The following is a 16,331-nucleotide window of genomic DNA, read 5'->3' as shown; positions in this document are numbered from 1 at the left end:
CGGATAAATGTCATGACCGTAGCCTTGACCGTTGGACGGGTACGTGCTGGCGCTTCGTGCGTTCACAGCGCTGTGCAGCCGTTCCCACCACCTCATCGCAGAGCCTTGCATCACCCCAAAGCCGCCCCAGCCATCGCCCCATTCCCTGTGCCCCAGCCCGTGGCTGAGGGGAGCTGGGAGGTCAGGCTGTAGGCGGAGACCTGGGCCAGGGGCGAATGGCTTCGGTCTCCTCGGGTGCAGGGCTGGGCGGAGGTGAGCAGGGACCCCATCGGGAAAGACTTGACTTCGGGGACAGTGTGGAAGCCCTAGGAGACTTCCTGGTTTCTGGAAAGTCCCGCTGTGATGGTGTTTGGATCCGTTTGGATCCGACAGGCCGTGTCTGTCTGGATCAGTGGTCCAGCTGGCATGTTAGCGAGTGGCTTTTGTTCAGGGGAGAGGGGCCCGTGGCACAGGGACGGGAGGTGATCGGGTTCGAGAGCTGTCTGGGAGAAAGTCAGTGAAGGGAGTGGGTTTCTGGGTCCGGCGACTGGGTGGAGGGTGGGAGGGTTCTCTACCGCAGAGGAGGGGCCTTCAGGTGACAGGAGGTGACAGGAGGTGACAGGAGGTGACCGTGGGAGCCACCGGTCGCCACGGGGTGGTGTCTGTGGTTCTCTGAGCTGTCTCCTCTCAATCTTCGCTTTGACGGACAGCTGCCTGCTCAGCACCAACGAATCTCAATGACAAAATGCCTACCTTTAGGGGAAGGGTTATGGGGCCTCGAACTGAATGCTCGTTTTTTAAAAACGCACCATGCTCTGCGGTGCCAGGAACACCGTGTGGCCCGATGGCTCTGACGCTCACCCAGCGCCCCCCGGGTGCTGAGTGCGTCATAGGAGTGAGGCTGTTCGGCCTCAGGAGCCGGGGGAGCTTTAGGAACTCATTACCGTCCTCAGCGCACAGAGGAGGAGAACAGGCCCAGCGTGTTGGCAGAATAACAAACTGAGTTTGAAAATGTTTAAGTCAAAAGCCTCCAGTCTGCCTTTCTGTTCACATTGGGGAATCGGCCCAGTACCGTTGCCGGCCTTTGGAGAGACCTATGGATGGATAATAGGAGCCGCCTTCCATTGAGAAAGGGGATTTTTCATTCCAGAACCGAATCCCCAGCTCACCCTGCATGCCCGTGTCTGTACTTACATCCCATTTGTCACCGGCTCGAAGATGCCATCCGCTGTCAGACGCACCATTATTTTCTGAACCACGAAAAGAAGCCCCTGCTGGTTAAACTGTGGCGACACGCCATTACTGTAGGACACAGCTTGATTTGTGAGGTGCGAAGCTGTGGGGAGGGGCCTGTTAGAGTGAAACGGTGACAGTTGTGTCAGGGCAGATGGAAGTCATTTTGTGGGGTTCTAGCGGCTTCCTCAGACACCCGTCCCCAGAAAACAAATGGCGTTGGATGCTTCCTGACAGCCATCGTGGCCGGTGCGGCCTGGGTTCGTTCTCCGCGTGGAAGCCCTCCCCCTGAGCCTGGCGTCTGCCTGGTCCAGCAGGAGGTTCAGGTGAGGGCTGCAGGGTGTGTGGGGAGAGGCTGGAGGTCCCACCTCCTGCTGATGCTCCGACTGGCTTTTTAGTTGGGCTGTCATGGACGGACGTGGGCCACTCAGCTCTTGGCATGTTTGCTGTGAGCGTGAAGGGGCCTCTGAACAAGAAAGACACCCCCAGCTTGGAGGCAGCCTCCCTCAGCTCAGTTTCCCCCTTTGTTCAAAGAGGGCATTGATTCCTGCCTTGAACATTTTGTAAAAACTAGAGGCCCGGTGCATGAAATTCCTGCACTCGGGAGGGGCCCTCTCCCAGTCTGGGAGCCTCGGGGGATGTCCGACTGATGGCTTAGGCCTGTTCCCCACAGGCAGTTAGACATCCTTAGCGCTGCTGTGGAGGCGGGAGAGGCTCCCACCACCACTGCTGAGCTCGTCAGCCATGAGCCCGGCTTCTGGCTGAGCAGTGCTCCCCCTGCAGGAGCACACTGACCACCAGGGAGCAGCTTCTGCGTTGAGCATCTACCCCCAGGTGGTCAGTGCGTGTCATAGCAACCGGTTGTTCCACCATTTAGTAGATTTGCATATTAGCCTTTTATTATATAGGATTAAAGAAAATCCAGAGTAAATGATGGGAAGATATGGGACCTTCATGCTACTCCAGGAAGGTCTGTGAACTCTCCCTACTTAGTTAGCAAACAGCCGCCAAACCCCCTTCCTCTCAGGGAGCCATGCCTAGCACCTGCCCATTCCTAGGGCATTGCCCCAGGAACATTTCTTGGGAAAAGAAGAGTCATGTGACTTCCCCCGGGGAGCAGAGGGCTCCTGGCTTTTGTGCCAGCAGCACCGAGACCTGGAAACCTGCAGAAGGAGAACATTCCCAAGACCCAGGTGGCTCAGACCGCACAGGCGGGTCACGAGCAGGAGTTTGATCTGCAGAGCCCATGGGAGACGCCCCTCCCTCCTTTCGGTGCTCGGCTGGCCTGGAATTCGCTGGTTTTATGGTCTTAGGCCATTTAAGGCCGAGGCCATGGAGGACGGTGAGCAAACACAGGGGGAGCTGTTCTATCCCCGCCTCCTTCCCCTGCAGGCAGGTGTGCTGGGCCAGAAGGTTCGGCGGGATCCGTGGAGAGACTGATGTCACTCAGAGAACCAGAGAGAGGAAGGTGGACTGACTAGTAGTCCTGGGAGTGTCGGGAACGTTGCATAAAGGGACCTTCTGAGCTCACGAATCCTAATCTCGGGAGAGGGTTTGAGGAGGGTTTTTCTGAGGATGGAGCAGGGTGAACGGCCAGGCGGGTGGGGAGGAGGGAGAGCGTCTGTGAAGGTGGATGAAGGGGAGGGGAGGGAGTGGGTGACGGGCTCGAGGCCCTGAGTGGACCTGCTGACCCATGCATGCCTGGCAGGCTGGCCGGGTTAAGGACATGGAACTTTTCTTGAACGGAACAGGAGCTGTTGACAAGAAGTTTAATGCTCACATTTTTAAAGGCATCGGGGCTGCGATCTAAATGCAGTCAGGGTGACAGAGGAGGGCCCTGCAGCCGTCCAGTGAGGGTGGTGACAGGCGAAAGGGGTGGACAGAGAGAGCCCGTGTGGGCGGGAGCTGGCGCGGCCGGGATGCGTGCGGAGGTGTTGGGGAGAGGTATGGGCGGGAACGAACAGGACATCCACAGGCCCTGACCTGTGGGCCTGCAAAGACCGCGGTGTCTGAGGCCCGTGCGTCCACCCTGGGCCTGGCATCACTGCCTCCACGGCTGCTTTTCACAAACACGGTTGCACGTTGTGTCGGTGACGTTAAGAAGTAAACGTTGTGTTCAGGTTCGGACACATCCCGGGTAGAAATGTGCTCGCTGCAGCTGTAATTACAACAATCCCGACAGATTACACCTGGTCTAGAGCACTGCAGCTTGGACGTCCTGTAATCATAGCCATGCCTGTCCAAAGTGAGTCTTCTACAATTACAGAGTCCTGTAGACTTCTGTGCGTGAGATTAGATAACTCTTGGTTCCGGTCCCTTTGCTTTTCGCTGTAAGTATGTTTTTAAAGCTCAGTCCTATTCGTTACACGTAGACCTGTGCCTTCTAACTCTGGAAGCCGGGAAGCTCAGGCACTGGCCTCCCAGGGAGTGATCTTGTCTCCTCTCCTGGTCGGGTTCACAGTAGCGGCACCCCTGCCCCAGGGCCCCGTCCCTGTGTGCCACCTAGGGCGGCAGACTTTCCCCCAGGGCCCGATGTGAAGCCTGTCATGGAGGTACTGCCCTGCAGTTGCAGCAGGAGTGGGCCTCGTCGCTGTGTAAATGACAGGGCGTGGCTGTGTTCTGATAAAACTTTATTTATAAAGACAGTTTGCCGAGCACATTGTAGAATTGTTTCAAAGGTTTTAACGCCCTGTTTTGAACTCGAGAAGTGGTTGCCTCCGCAGTGGGGTCTGTGGACCCGGCTGGACACAGACCAGCTCAGCATCGACTCCACCTTCAGTTTCTCGTGGGTGGACGGGCTGGGACCCCTGGATTACGGGCTTGTTTCACGGGAAGGGCATTGAGAGCTCCCCCTGGGGGACCCGCTGACAGCCACGGCGTTGGGCTGGAGCGGGGCTGACGCCGGCCACCCCTGCTTCCGCGCAAACTCCTGTGCAGACAGAGGCTCTTGGATGGAGGTCAGCCCAGCAGAGCCAGCTCTGCCCATTTCTGGGACATCCACAGGCCCTCGCCTTGTTCACCCCTTGGGCTCTTCACACTGTGCCCAGAGGAAGGAGTTCGTCTGGCTGCCATGTCCTGGGGTTTTGTTGGCTCTGAGGGGCTGCCCGAGGCAAGAGGGCAGGTCAGGAGTCGCCACCCGGGAGCCCTCCTCGCAGGAACGAGCCGGGATCACCGGGACTTGGGAGTGGCTGGTCAGATAGCAGCCACCTAAGTCCGCTCTGGGAATAACTACATAACTGTGGAGTCCGGGGAGTGTGGCGTCCACCCCAGCTCCCGGGAAGAGGGCGGCTCCGGGAGCCGTCTCAGCACCGCCGGCCTGTCGTTCGCAGGGAGGGGCGACATCCAGCCGCAGCTGGACAGCGCGCTCCAGGACGTCAACGACAAGTACCTGCTGCTGGAGGAGACGGAGAAGCAGGCCGTCCGCCGGGCGCTGATCGAGGAGCGCGGCCGCTTCTGCACCTTCATCTCCATGCTGCGGCCGGTGATCGTAAGTCCGGAGCGGGGAGGGGTGGGGGTGGGGGCTGCAGGAGGCCGGGGCGCCCATGGGGAGGAGACGCCCTCCTCACTGAGCCGCCACGCTGAGGTGCCGGGCACTGCTGGGCGCCGGGAATCACATAGGAGGGACCAGGGCTTCTGTGCACGATGCTGCTGCCCGCGGCCCACGGCCCACGGCTCTGCCGTTCGGAGCACCAGCTGCTGCGCTTACTTTTTCTCCCCGAGTCAAGGAAGCCTGGCAGAGTGGTTCTCAAAGTGTGTTCCCCAGGCCAGCAGCGTCACCTGGGAACTGGTTAGAAATGCACATTCTCAGGCCCAGCTCTGGGGGTGGGGCCCTGTCACCTGTGCTTCAAACAAGCTCCCGGGGACTGGGTGACCCCCCTGGCCAAGCTGCATACCGAGGAGTGGCCGTGAGATCAATACGGGCAGAGCCTCCACAAGTCAAACAGGCCTGTTTTTTCTTTCTATAAAATGTATTTTTATTGACTAGAGAGGAAAAGGAAGAGGGAGAGAAACATTGATGTGAGCAGCATCAATCAGCTGCTTCCTATACGCCTCCTCTTGGGGATTGAGCCTGGCATGTACTGGGTATCGAACAGGTGACCTTTGGGTCTACAGGGTATCCCAGCCCACTGGGACCACTGGCCAGGGAACACAGGCTCATGTTTAAAGGAAATGAGGGCCGGGGGCTGACCTGTGAGAAGACACTGGCAGCCCATCCAGAAGCTGCAGCCCACACCCTGCGAGGTCAAATAGGTGCACCCCTGTCCGAGGCACACAGGCCACCCCAGTGAGGGCAGATTTCCTTTTCCCAAAAGAAAGGCTGGGGTGCCTTCAGCAGAGATGGCCCAGTCCCGGGGGCCTGTCAGCCAGGGACCCAATGAAGGCGGTCGGGCTGGGACGATGACGGGACCCCTGCTGATGATGTGCTGCGCCCCCCCACCCCCACCCTGCAGGAGGAAGAGATCTCCATGCTGGGGGAGATTACGCACCTGCAGACGATCTCTGAAGACCTGAAGAGCCTGACCATGGACCCCCACAAGCTGCCCTCCTCCAGTGAGCAGGTAGGCCGGCAGCAGGCCCGTGAGGCAGGATCCCTCCCTCCGAGTCACAGTCACGCCTCACAGTGAGGTCACAGCCCCTCTGCTGGCCGTGCAGAGCCCCTGTGTGCTCGGGGACGCGGCCTTCCTCGGCTCCTCTTCCCCAGTGTCCCCTCTGACAGGACACTCGGCGCTGGGAACTGTCCCTGAGCCAGGCTCACCCAGCCGGCTGGTGGCAGGACTGGGATTTGAACCAAGCAGTCCGTTTCCAGAGCCTGTGCTCATTAAAAAACACATTTCTATTGACTGCAGAGAGGAAGGGAGAGGGGGAGAGATGGAAACATCAGTGAGAGGGAGATTCATTGATTGGCTGCCTCCTGCACCCCCACACTGGGGAGGGAGCCCACAGCCCGGGCGTGGGCCCTGACTGGGAATTGAACCCAGACCTCCTGGTTCACAGGTCGACCCTCAATCACTGATGGGCCAGATGGATGGGCCAGAGCCTGTGCTCTTGGCCTCTGTGCCCATCCACCCTCTAGAGCACATGTGTCAAACACAAGGCCCGCGGGCCAAATCCGTCCCGCCAGGCCTTGCAATGTGGCCCGCACCGCGCTGTCATCACTGCACTCCGCTGCGTTTCCATCACAATGACAGTTTAAGACTGTTCAGTAAACCATTCGGCCCGCGATTTAGGCTGGATTTTAGATTTTGGCCCCTTCTCTGATTGAGTTCGACACCCCTACTCTAGAGTCTAGACGTAGGCTCATGGCAGGGGTGGGTCTTGGCCGTCATGTGAGCCATTCTAAGTAATGCGTGAGGGTCTCTCTCGGTTTTGGTTCCTGTGACAGTCACACTGGATCAAGCGCCCAGCTCTGGGGGTGGGGCCCCGTCACCTGTGCTTCAAACCAGCTCCCGGGGGACTGGGGGACCCCCTGGCCAAGCTGCATACCAAGGAGTGGCCGTGAGATTAATAGTCAAATAGGCTTGTTTTCCCTTTTTATAAAATATGTTTTTATTGATGAGAGAGAGAGGAGAGGGAGAGGAAGGAAGAGGGAGAGAAACGTTGATGTCAGCAGCATCAATCGGCTGCTCCTGTACGCCCCCTCCTGGGGACTTATTTAGCCCCATGGTGGGGCCTGTGTCTGTGGCATGAGACCAGGTGGGAAGAGAGGTGTCTGGGAAACAGCGGATGAATCATATTGTGGCTTTTGGCCTTTGTATCAGATTCTTGTCCCCTTGGAGAGCCAGCTCAGAGGCAAATTGGGGAGCTGCTATTTTCCATCCTATGAAATTTCTCTTTGAGACCTCAGCATGCATTCCCTCTCAGGAACAGACATTACAGAGCACCTACCGTGCGAACCAAAGGCAGACCTTGCACTCCCGTAGTTCGAAAGTGGGGGGGACAGACGTAGAGGTAGCTGTGAAAGAAAAGAACTGGTTTGCTCTTGACTCTGGCACGTTCCACTATAGCGAATCCTGGGCAGACAGGCACGAGGGACCGCTGAGCTCTCAATGGCCAAAATGCAGGACCAGCAAACCCTGCGACCACTGTGGTCTGTGGTGCTTTAGGACGAAAACCTCGCCAGTTCTCGCCGTGGGCGCAGACGGCTCTTGTAACGCGTTGATCGGTCACCGTGCGCCTCCCTCCCTCCTCCTTACTGACATTTCAGCCCCCACCGTTAGTTATACGGCTGCTCGCCTCGGAGAAAGGATGGTGACGCTGATGGGGTGGTAGTGTGTGAGCCCCACCCTCGGCGGTGGCAGCGCTTGGATGTGACGGGTTTAAGAGGTGGCGGGTAAGGCCTCCCTTCTCGGCACCTCGCTCAGCGCCTGGCTCTGTCCCCGCAGGTGATCCTGGACCTGAAGGGCTCTGACTACAGCTGGTCCTACCAGACGCCGCCCTCGTCCCCCAGCACCACCATGTCCCGCAAGTCCAGTGTCTGCAGGTAAGAGGAGCCAGGCTCCGCCCGGCGCTGGGGACAATGCTGCTTTTTCTTACTCTTTTAAACATTTTTAAAAAATGCGTTTTTATTGACGTCAGAGAGGAAGGGAGAAGGAGAGAGAGAGAAACATCAGTGATGAGAGAGAATCATTGATGGGCTGCTTCCTGCACACCCACAACCCCAGCATGTGCCCTGACCAAGAATCTCACTGTGAGCTCCTGGTTCAAAGACTGATGCTCAACCCCTGAGGCCCGCCGGCCGGCTTACCATGTTAGGTTCAGGAGACAGCCATGACACACTGATGTCCAAGATGAGCCGGCGGGAGGCGCTGCCCGGCTTCCCCGTCAGCCCCCAGGTGCCCCTGCCTGGCGACGGGCGTGGAGAGCCAGCCATCCCTGCAGCAGCAACGTCTCCCAGCATGCCCCCGTGCACCTGTCCGGACTGTCACGCCGAGCCATCGCAGCGTGGAACAGTCGCCTGTGGAGCAGACGCGGTGCCTGACTCAGCATCCCAGTTAGGCAGGGGTCTTTCCGGGTTAGGAGCAGGCACCGCACTCTCGAACCCCAGGCTGGGCTGTTCCTGTCATCCTTCGGCTGCTCCTGGGGCTGCCCGCGGGTGGCAGCTCTGCTTGCTTGGACCGGGGACCGTTCGGCGCTCTGGTTTCCACACCCTGAGTCTGTGTAGACGGCAGAGCACATTTCTTTCGACTGGAAATGGAATGCGGACGGAACGCCCAGAGGGCGTGTGTAATTTCTCGACATCCTGTTCGCTGTTTATTCTCAGAAGCAAGCGGCTTAGCGTGGATTGCCTTCAGTCGCTGAAAGCTGCCTGCGTCTCGCCAGAGGGACGGTGAACGCCAGGCCCACAGATATTTTAACCGAGACGCCCAGGATCAGGGTAGAGCCATTCGTTAAAGCACCAGCTTTGTTCCCGCAACACTGACATCACACACTGAGGACAGAGCCCCCTGACAGGCCTGGGACCGCCTGCCCTGCCAGAGCAGCGGTCGGCTGGATGACCTTGGTCTCTCGGACCCGGACAGCCCAGCCAAGGGCGACCCTGGCACATCCCACCCACAGCACACTGACCTTCCTGGGTCAGCCACGGGGCCTGCTTTCTGCTGGCGGACGGCAGATACGATCAGCCCCGTCTCCTCCTGCCACAGACACAGGTCCCCTCGCCTGCTGGTCGAGGACAGGGCAGAACTGGGCAGGACCTGGCTCTGTAGAGTCACAGGCCGCCAGGCCCCGGACGCCTGGCCACACCGCCCATCAGAGAACCCGGTTTCCTGGGCAGGCGCTTTGCTCCTGGGCTCAGGGAAGAGGGGCTTGTTCGAGAGCCTAGTGAAGTGGCTTTGGAAACATCTGGCAGCTGGTGCTGCTGCTCCGAGGCAGAGCCCCTGGCATTATGTGCCCCCCTCCCCCGCCTGGCCCCCCTCACCCCGCCCTCTGCTCCCCCGCAGCAGCCTGAACAGCGTGAACAGCAGCGACTCGCGCTCCAGCGGCTCGCACTCGCACTCGCCCAGCTCCCACTACCGCTGCCGCAGCTCCAACCTGGCCCAGCAGGCGCCCGTGCGGCTGTCCAGCGTGTCCTCGCACGACTCGGGCTTCATATCCCAGGACGCCTTCCAGTCCAAGTCGCCGTCCCCCATGCCGCCCGAGGCCCCCACCCAGGTAAGGGCGCCCCCTGCCGCCCGAGGCCCCCACCCAGGTAAGGGCGCCCCCATGCCGCCCGAGGCCCCCACCCAGGTAAGGGCGCCCCCTGCCGCCCAAGGCCCCCACCCAGGTAAGGGCGCCCCCTGCCGCCCGAGGCCCCCACCCAGGTAAGGGCGCCCCCTGTCGCCCGAGGCCCCCACCCAGGTAAGGGGTCCCTGGGCTCTGGGAGCGGCCGCCACGCCTGGCGCCCAGACCGCCGTGGAGGGCCGGAGCCCCTGGCTTGGCCAGGCCTCTGTCCCGCTTTAACGCCTCACCTTTCCACCTGAGGTTCCCCTAAAGGGAGGGAGACTGGGTGGTGGGCTGGCAGCCCATGTCCCTGGTGGGGCGGCGGGTCACAGGGTGGTTGGGGCGTTCCCGCCCCTGAGCGCTTAACGTTCAGAGAGGCTTGGCTGCCCGGTCCCGAGAGTGCCCGCTGAGTGGGTGCGCCCATGGGCATGGCACCGTGGGCCCCCCCCCTCTCTGTTCTCTGAGATGCTGCCAGGGGGCGGGGGGGTGGGGGAGCAGCGCCAGAACCCTGTCACTCAGGCTCTGTGTATCGCTTTATGTTGAGAGTGAGAATCGCTCAGCACAGCCCTCGCAGCACATCCTGCCGGCACTTTGCTTCTGGGGGAAGCGGAGGTGTCCGATCTCTCCCACCTCAGCGGCTGCGCAGGCCAGCCCAGCCTAGCCAGGGGTCCCGCCCGAGCAGCAGGCAGGAGCAACACCTCCTCTCTCTCAGCCCCGGTGCCAGTGTCTGGCCTCGCTGAGTAAGCAGCGGGACAGAGACCAGAAGTGGGAAGGCCCAGGGTGCCCCCGTGCACCGGCCGGGCATGGTGGGTCCGGCCCGTCCTGTCCATGTTGAGCTGAGCCGTACGCGGCCTTTGGTCCCGGACGCTGTTGTCTTGTTTGCCCACGTTCCCGTTTGCCCGGCAGGCGCTGGCCGTCTCCGGTTTGCTGCCTAGTCCTTCCGGCAACCACGTAGGCTGTCGTGGCCCGTTTTGTGGGAACGGAGGCTCGGGGTGTAGGTGGCCCACCCCCATGCACTTACTCGCCTGAGACCTGGGAAAGGCTTTCTAAGGCCCCGGGGCGCCCCTGGGGGAGTGCGTGGGGGACCCTTTGTGCAGAGGAAGCCGCTGCGGGGCATGGGGACTGCCTGACGTGTCTGACCTGGTGCCCGCAGCCCCTGGCTCCCCGGGGCAGGTCATGTCCGCTGTCCAGGAGACTCGGGCCCGTCTTCCTGGGAGAGAGACTCCGTGTCACCAGACGCTCCGGGGAGAGCTGCGGCCCTGAGTTCTCAGGTGCTTGTCCGGCAGGGCCGCGGCCTGGTCTCCGAGGTGTCTGTCCGCCCGTCCGTCCGCCCCCACCATGTGTCTCCCACGCTGAGCTGCATGACCGGAAGGAGAGTGGGATTGTGCAGTTCCTCAAAGGCTATTCGTTGTGCAGCATAATTCTTTGTGTTTTCAATCGGCTGACAGACTAACCCGGTCTTGCGCACTGACACCCGTTTCTAAAGAAAGGGGGCCGTGGGCTTCCGCCTCCCTGTGTGAGGCTGCGCGTGGGGCGCTCGGGGAGGCAGGAGTGGCCTGTGGGACTCACTTCACCCGCAGAGCCGGTGCCCGAGATACGGGGGCCAGCAGCTTTAGGGCCTGTCCTCAGGGGCTGCAGAATTCACTAGAAAAATCTATTTTTTTTTTTAAAAGGCACTACTGCTACTTATAATGATAAGGTCGAGGGGAAATGCACAGATCACAGGCCCCAGGATGCACTGTCCTGAGGGCAGTGATGTGTCTTCATGGGGGAGGGAGGGAGGGAGGGAGGAAGGAGCACGCCTAAGGGGTTAGAGCCCTTTGCTTCTCCACTCCGCCCCTCCCTACCCCCCTTGCCCCGCAGACACGAAGCCGAGTGAGAGAAAATGTTCCGAGTTCCCCCACTTTCCTCAGCTCTGCTCTGTTTATGTGTGCCTTCACCGGTGTGCCCGGAGGGGCCCCGGCTGTGGTGAGGGTCTGGTCCTAGGCCGCTGAGGCAACCAAAGCAAGAGGTGCTTAGAAAAAACGAGAAGTCACAGCGGCACGGCCTGTTCAGGCCGCACTCGCTTGAACCGGGGAACCTGGAGGAACAGTGCTGGTGCCTCCCAGCTAACTGGCTCGCACGCCTGGGGAAGGTGTGACAGGGGCGCGCGCACAGAAAGCCTCGCTTTGTCTCCGTCCTTAGCTACTTACTACTGACCCCCCTTCTGAAGACGGAAACAGGTTAGAGAGATTAAGCCCAGGATTCCTGACTGACAAGTGGCAGGAATGTCACGTAAATCCAAACCTCCAGACTCTGACCAACGGCTAACCAGGCACGGAGCGCGGGAGCGGCTGTGGCTGCACGGAGCCCCCCGCACCTGCGGGGTGTCTTCTGGGCCCTGCCCTCGCAGGGTGGGAACGCTAGTGCTCTGTGCCTTTCAGGAACCTTTCTTTGCCGGTGGGAGGGGTGACAAACGTGAGGCCTGCCTCCGAGACTGAATATAGGAGTGCTTCTGGGAAAGTAATAGTAGACCCCATGGGGCTGGGCTGGCTTGTTTATTTATTTATTAAATGTGTGTTTATTGACTTCTTCTAAATATATATATTTATTGACTTCAGAGAGGAAGGAAGAGGGGGAGAGAGAAAAAAAAAAGCATCAATAATGAGAACCATCTATTGGCTGCCTTCTGCACCGCCCCCTACTGGGGATGGAGCCTGAAACCCAGGCATAAGTGCCCTGGATGGGAAATCGAACCGTGACCTCCTGGTTCATAGCTCGACATTTAACCACTGAGCCACCCTGGCCGGGCAGGGCTGGGCTGATTTCAGCACATGGCATGAGCCAGAGATGGCAGCTCACAATGAAAGAACGAAAGCAAATACCCGGAAGGGCCCAGGGCTCTCCCAGGGGGACCCAGTGCACGTGGAGGAGATGGTCGATGTCACTCACCCACGCAGCGGTTCGAGCACCTGCCGTGTGCGGTTCAGGACAACGCGCAGGCAGGGTCCTGGGCGCCGTGGTCCTCACGGCGGGCCTCACGCTCCTTTTCAGGGGCTCGAGGGCCTGCGTGGGGGTGCAGCTGGGGAAGAATAACCCTAACGCTCCGCTTCTCTCACCTTCCTTTCCCGTGTGTCTGTATGTCTGTCTGTCTCTCTCTCTCTGCGTGCTCTCCCCGCCCCGTCTTTCTATTTCTCACCCACCGCTCCTTTCTGGTGGTGTGTGGCCCGGACTCCCTGGGTGTCCGCGTGTGGCCCGTCCCCGGCTGCAGAACTCGTCCAGCTCGGCCTCCTCGGAAGCCTCCGAAACCTGCCAGTCAGTGAGCGAGTGCAGCTCGCCCACCTCGGTCAGCTCAGGCTCCACCATGGGCGCCTGGGCCTCCACAGAGAAGGTGACCGGCCGGGGCCCGCCCCCACGGCCCCCTCCTCCCCCGTCCCCGCCCGCCGCTCCTGCCACAGGCACCGGAACCTGGAGCCGCAGAGTCCGCTCAGAAGCCACAGACAGCTTGGGGTCGGGACGAGGCTGAGGGCTTTCCCTGGAGGGTGTCTGGCTCCTAAACAATGACCGGGAGACGGTCCAGGGGGAGTCGGGCTATGGGGAACTCGGAGGTGTGAAGGCTCACCCCTTCCCCTCCCCAGCACCCCCCGCCCCCCGCCTGTCTGCCCTCCTGCCGCCACCCCGCAGGCCCTGACATCTCACTGCGTCAGGCCATGCGCTTCTCCGCCTTTCATTCCGCAAACCACCCCCTGGTCACCCCGACCCGGAACCCGCTTCTGAACAAGCAGTGTGATGGTTTCCGAAACCTACAGCCAACAGGTTCAGTGGGAGGCACTTAGGGTTTTTAAGTTTGCCACAGGAGTACTGAGAAAGGATGCTGTGTCGGTTAAATACTCACACACGATAGAGCGCCCCGGTGGAGGAGACGGCTTCCCGCTGTCTCAGATGGAGGGGCGGGATGTCCTCCACTGGACACGGGCTCGGGTTCGAGGACATGGACGCGTGCTCTGCCCCCGCTCCTGCCTGCGTCCTGGCTGTCCCTGAGCTCCAGGCCGTGCTTGTTCACAGAAGTCCAGGGCTTCCTCTCATTGAATGTCAATGCCATCTTGTATCTCCACTCGTCCTGTTATATTAATTTTTTTTCCTTTTTCCCTCCTTTTTTGTTTCGTTTCCAGTTGTCTAACGGGTTTACTCACTGTAGTTTATCAAGTGAGTCCCATGTGGGACCCCTGGGGGCAAGCCTTTTCCCTCATTGCCTGCCTGCCTCCCGCCTGCTCCCTCGGGTCACCTCTGTCCACCTTCCAGACTACGCTCATTATTACACCATTGGGCCCGGCATGTTCCCGTCATCTCAGATCCCTAGCTGGAAGGTTTGTGTCTCTCCTCCCTCCACCCTCCTCTCCTCTCTCTCATGGCCTCTGTGCTCACCTCCTTCTGTCCCACCAACCTCACCCTGATTACCCCCTCCCCCTCCTTTCACACTCTGCCTTCGTCCCCATAACACCTCTCCCCCAGTGAATGCCCACCAGGAGAGCCAGAGAGGCAGGCAGCTTTGAGACAGACAAGCCCATCAGGAGCTGAGATTGCAGAGGCTCCCGTTACTAAACACGAGTTAACCCCATTGGGTAGAAGACACAGATGTGACCTGCAGAGGCGTCAGTTCCAAGTCCCAGTTTTGGCCCTACGGGGCCTCCTGAGCGCCCGTTATCAGGGCTGGGAGGGTCTGTCCCCCATGGCCACGTTCCTTACTGGGACATGGTAATAACAGCATAACCCAAAATACGTTTTGGCTTATCCAAGTACACACAGACTTGGTTTTTAGTCTCCATTGTCTTATATTAAAACGTGTGTGCTTCAGTATAAAAGCAGAAGTCCAGCGGATGCCCGAGGACATTCTGCTTTATTTTGAGAGGAGGTCCCTAATTTTGAACAGGTCTTAACGTCATCCCTCACTCGTGGTGTGGACCCCTCAGGCCCTCCCAAACCTCCCAGCTGACCCCGGGCCTTCCTTCCACTGTGAGGGCCTCAGGACACATCCTGAGGTGCCTTTAGGGGTCCAGCTCTCCTAGTGGAGGGTCAGCCTCTGGGGGAGTGGCTGCAGTTCCCTAGCGCCCCCTGGTGGCCACTCCACTCAAGTGAAGTCCCTGGAGACGGGACCCATCCCTGGCTGGTGCCTTCAGACACCGAGACAGCTGGTAGCTGGTAGTGGAGACTCCCCCAGGCCACTCCTCTGGCTGTTGAGGATTTGTAATCTCTGAGCAGACGTGAGGAAACGGGAGGTGACCAAGGGGTCCCCACAGGGTGTCCCGCTCCCCTTAGAGCCAGGGGAGGGCATAGAAGGGGCCTGCTGACCTGTCCCAGCCTGAGCTTCCCCCAAGGGGACCAGCTGCCCGCTGTGGGCAGCTGTCTGGAAGGCCCGCAGCCCTCCCGGGAGGCAGAGCCCCCCGGTTCCTGACCGCACTGTTCTACGTAGGACTGGGCCAAGCCAGGGCCTTATGACCAGCCTCTGGTGAACACCCTACAGCGCCGCAAGGAGAAGCGGGAGCAGGACCCCGGCGGAGGAGGCCCCGCGGCCGCGGGCGGCCCGTCTGCTGCCGCCGAGGAGGCTCAGAGGCCGCGGAGCATGACCGTGTCCGCTGCCACCAGGGTGATGCTTCGTTCCCTGCCGGCGGGTGGGCCCCTCGGGACCTGGCTGGTGGCCAGATGCTGGTCAGCATCGGGGACCTCGCAGCTGCGGGAGCTGACCCCCCTCACCCCCCTCTCCAGTTTCCACAGGGCTCCCAGGGAAAAGCCTGTGTGGGAATCAGACTTGTAGAACTCTCTACAGCACACGTGTCAAACACAAGGCCCGCGGGCCAAATCCGTCCCGCCAGGCCTTGCAATGTGGCCCGCACCGCGCTGTCATCACTGCACTCCGCTGCGTTTCCATCACAATGACAGTTTATGACTGTTCAGTAAACCATTTCGGCCCGCGATTTAGGCTGGATTTTAGATTTTGGCCCCTTCTCTGATTGAGTTCGACACCCCTACTCTACAGCCTCGGAAGGGCCCAAGCAAGTTAGCTCCCACAGACCCTGTGTTCCCAGGAGCAGATGAGGACTAATACCTGGCCCCCACTCGGAGAGGGTGAAGGGCCCTGGGGACGTGAGGCGGGGGAGTCACAGCCCTGCGGCTTGTCTCTCTCCTCCACCCTGCAGCCCGGCGAGGAGATGGAGGCTTGTGAGGAGCTGGCCCTGGCCCTGTCGCGGGGCCTCCAGCTGGACACGCAGCGGAGCAGCCGGGACTCGCTGCAGTGCTCCAGCGGCTACAGCACCCAGACCACCACCCCGTGCTGCTCCGAGGACACCATCCCCTCCCAAGGTACCGGCGGCGGGGCCCGGGGGCAAGAGGGAGGCCTCCCCGGACGCAGGGGCGGGCTGGCCTGTGGGCCACAGGTCATCCTGGGAGGGAGGGCTGGGAGAGCTGCCTGCCCTGGCCGGGGCGGGGGGAGAGGGGGCGCCTGTCAGTGACGGCTGTTGCGGCTCATTGTCACTTTCGGGGTGCAGGGCTGTTCTCGATGGGAACTCAGACGGACGCCGCTAACGAGAACATCACTTGTGCTTCAGCACTTTATCTTCCCCCGTGATGTTCTCAATCGCTTATCATAGCATACGTCTTTTTATCCCATTCTACACGCATGGAAACAGCCTGCGTAATTTGCCCAAATTCACGCGATACGCAGCAGAGCTAGAGTTTGAACCTAGGGTCTGTTAGTCTGAAGCCCAAACTCAACCTGTTCCAGCCAAATCCTCTCTCCGCCACGCCTCCCTCGCCCCTTCCCCACCACATTCCCAAGCCTGAGCGTGGCAGCCTGACAGCTAGGACGGGTCAGTGACAGCGGACCCTGCTTGCAGTCCATCAAAGGGATTTGCTGCCCACGGGACACTTGGCGATGTCTGTGACAC

At 60.3% G+C, this 16,331-nt stretch overlaps 1 protein-coding gene across 23 annotated transcripts in view; it reads left to right on the top strand.

Annotated features, from left to right (window-relative positions):
- Positions 1-16,331, top strand: part of MTSS1 (MTSS I-BAR domain containing 1) — a 125,670-nt gene that overhangs the window by 105,682 nt on the left and 3,657 nt on the right. For 5 of the 23 annotated variants that reach the window (XM_045581516.1, XM_045581514.1, XM_036437217.2 and 2 more), the window contains 8 exons: positions 4,542-4,699; positions 5,664-5,771; positions 7,596-7,693; positions 9,153-9,363; positions 12,662-12,781; positions 13,563-13,757; positions 14,861-15,034; positions 15,585-15,747. In XM_045581516.1, coding sequence (XP_045437472.1) covers positions 4,542-4,699; positions 5,664-5,771; positions 7,596-7,693; positions 9,153-9,363; positions 12,662-12,781; positions 13,563-13,757; positions 14,861-15,034; positions 15,585-15,747 — 1,227 coding nt within the window. The remainder of the gene's footprint in view (positions 1-4,541; positions 4,700-5,663; positions 5,772-7,595; positions 7,694-9,152; positions 9,364-12,661; positions 12,782-13,562; positions 13,758-14,860; positions 15,035-15,584; positions 15,748-16,331) is intronic. The other 18 variants (XM_036437225.2, XM_036437226.2, XM_036437229.2 and 15 more) reach the window with 10 other exon arrangements.

This window comes from Pipistrellus kuhlii, unplaced genomic scaffold (genome assembly GCF_014108245.1).
Source record: "Pipistrellus kuhlii isolate mPipKuh1 unplaced genomic scaffold, mPipKuh1.p scaffold_m20_p_14, whole genome shotgun sequence".
NCBI classification, from domain to species: domain Eukaryota; kingdom Metazoa; phylum Chordata; class Mammalia; order Chiroptera; family Vespertilionidae; genus Pipistrellus; species Pipistrellus kuhlii.
This window is presented reverse-complemented; position numbering and strand designations above follow the sequence as displayed.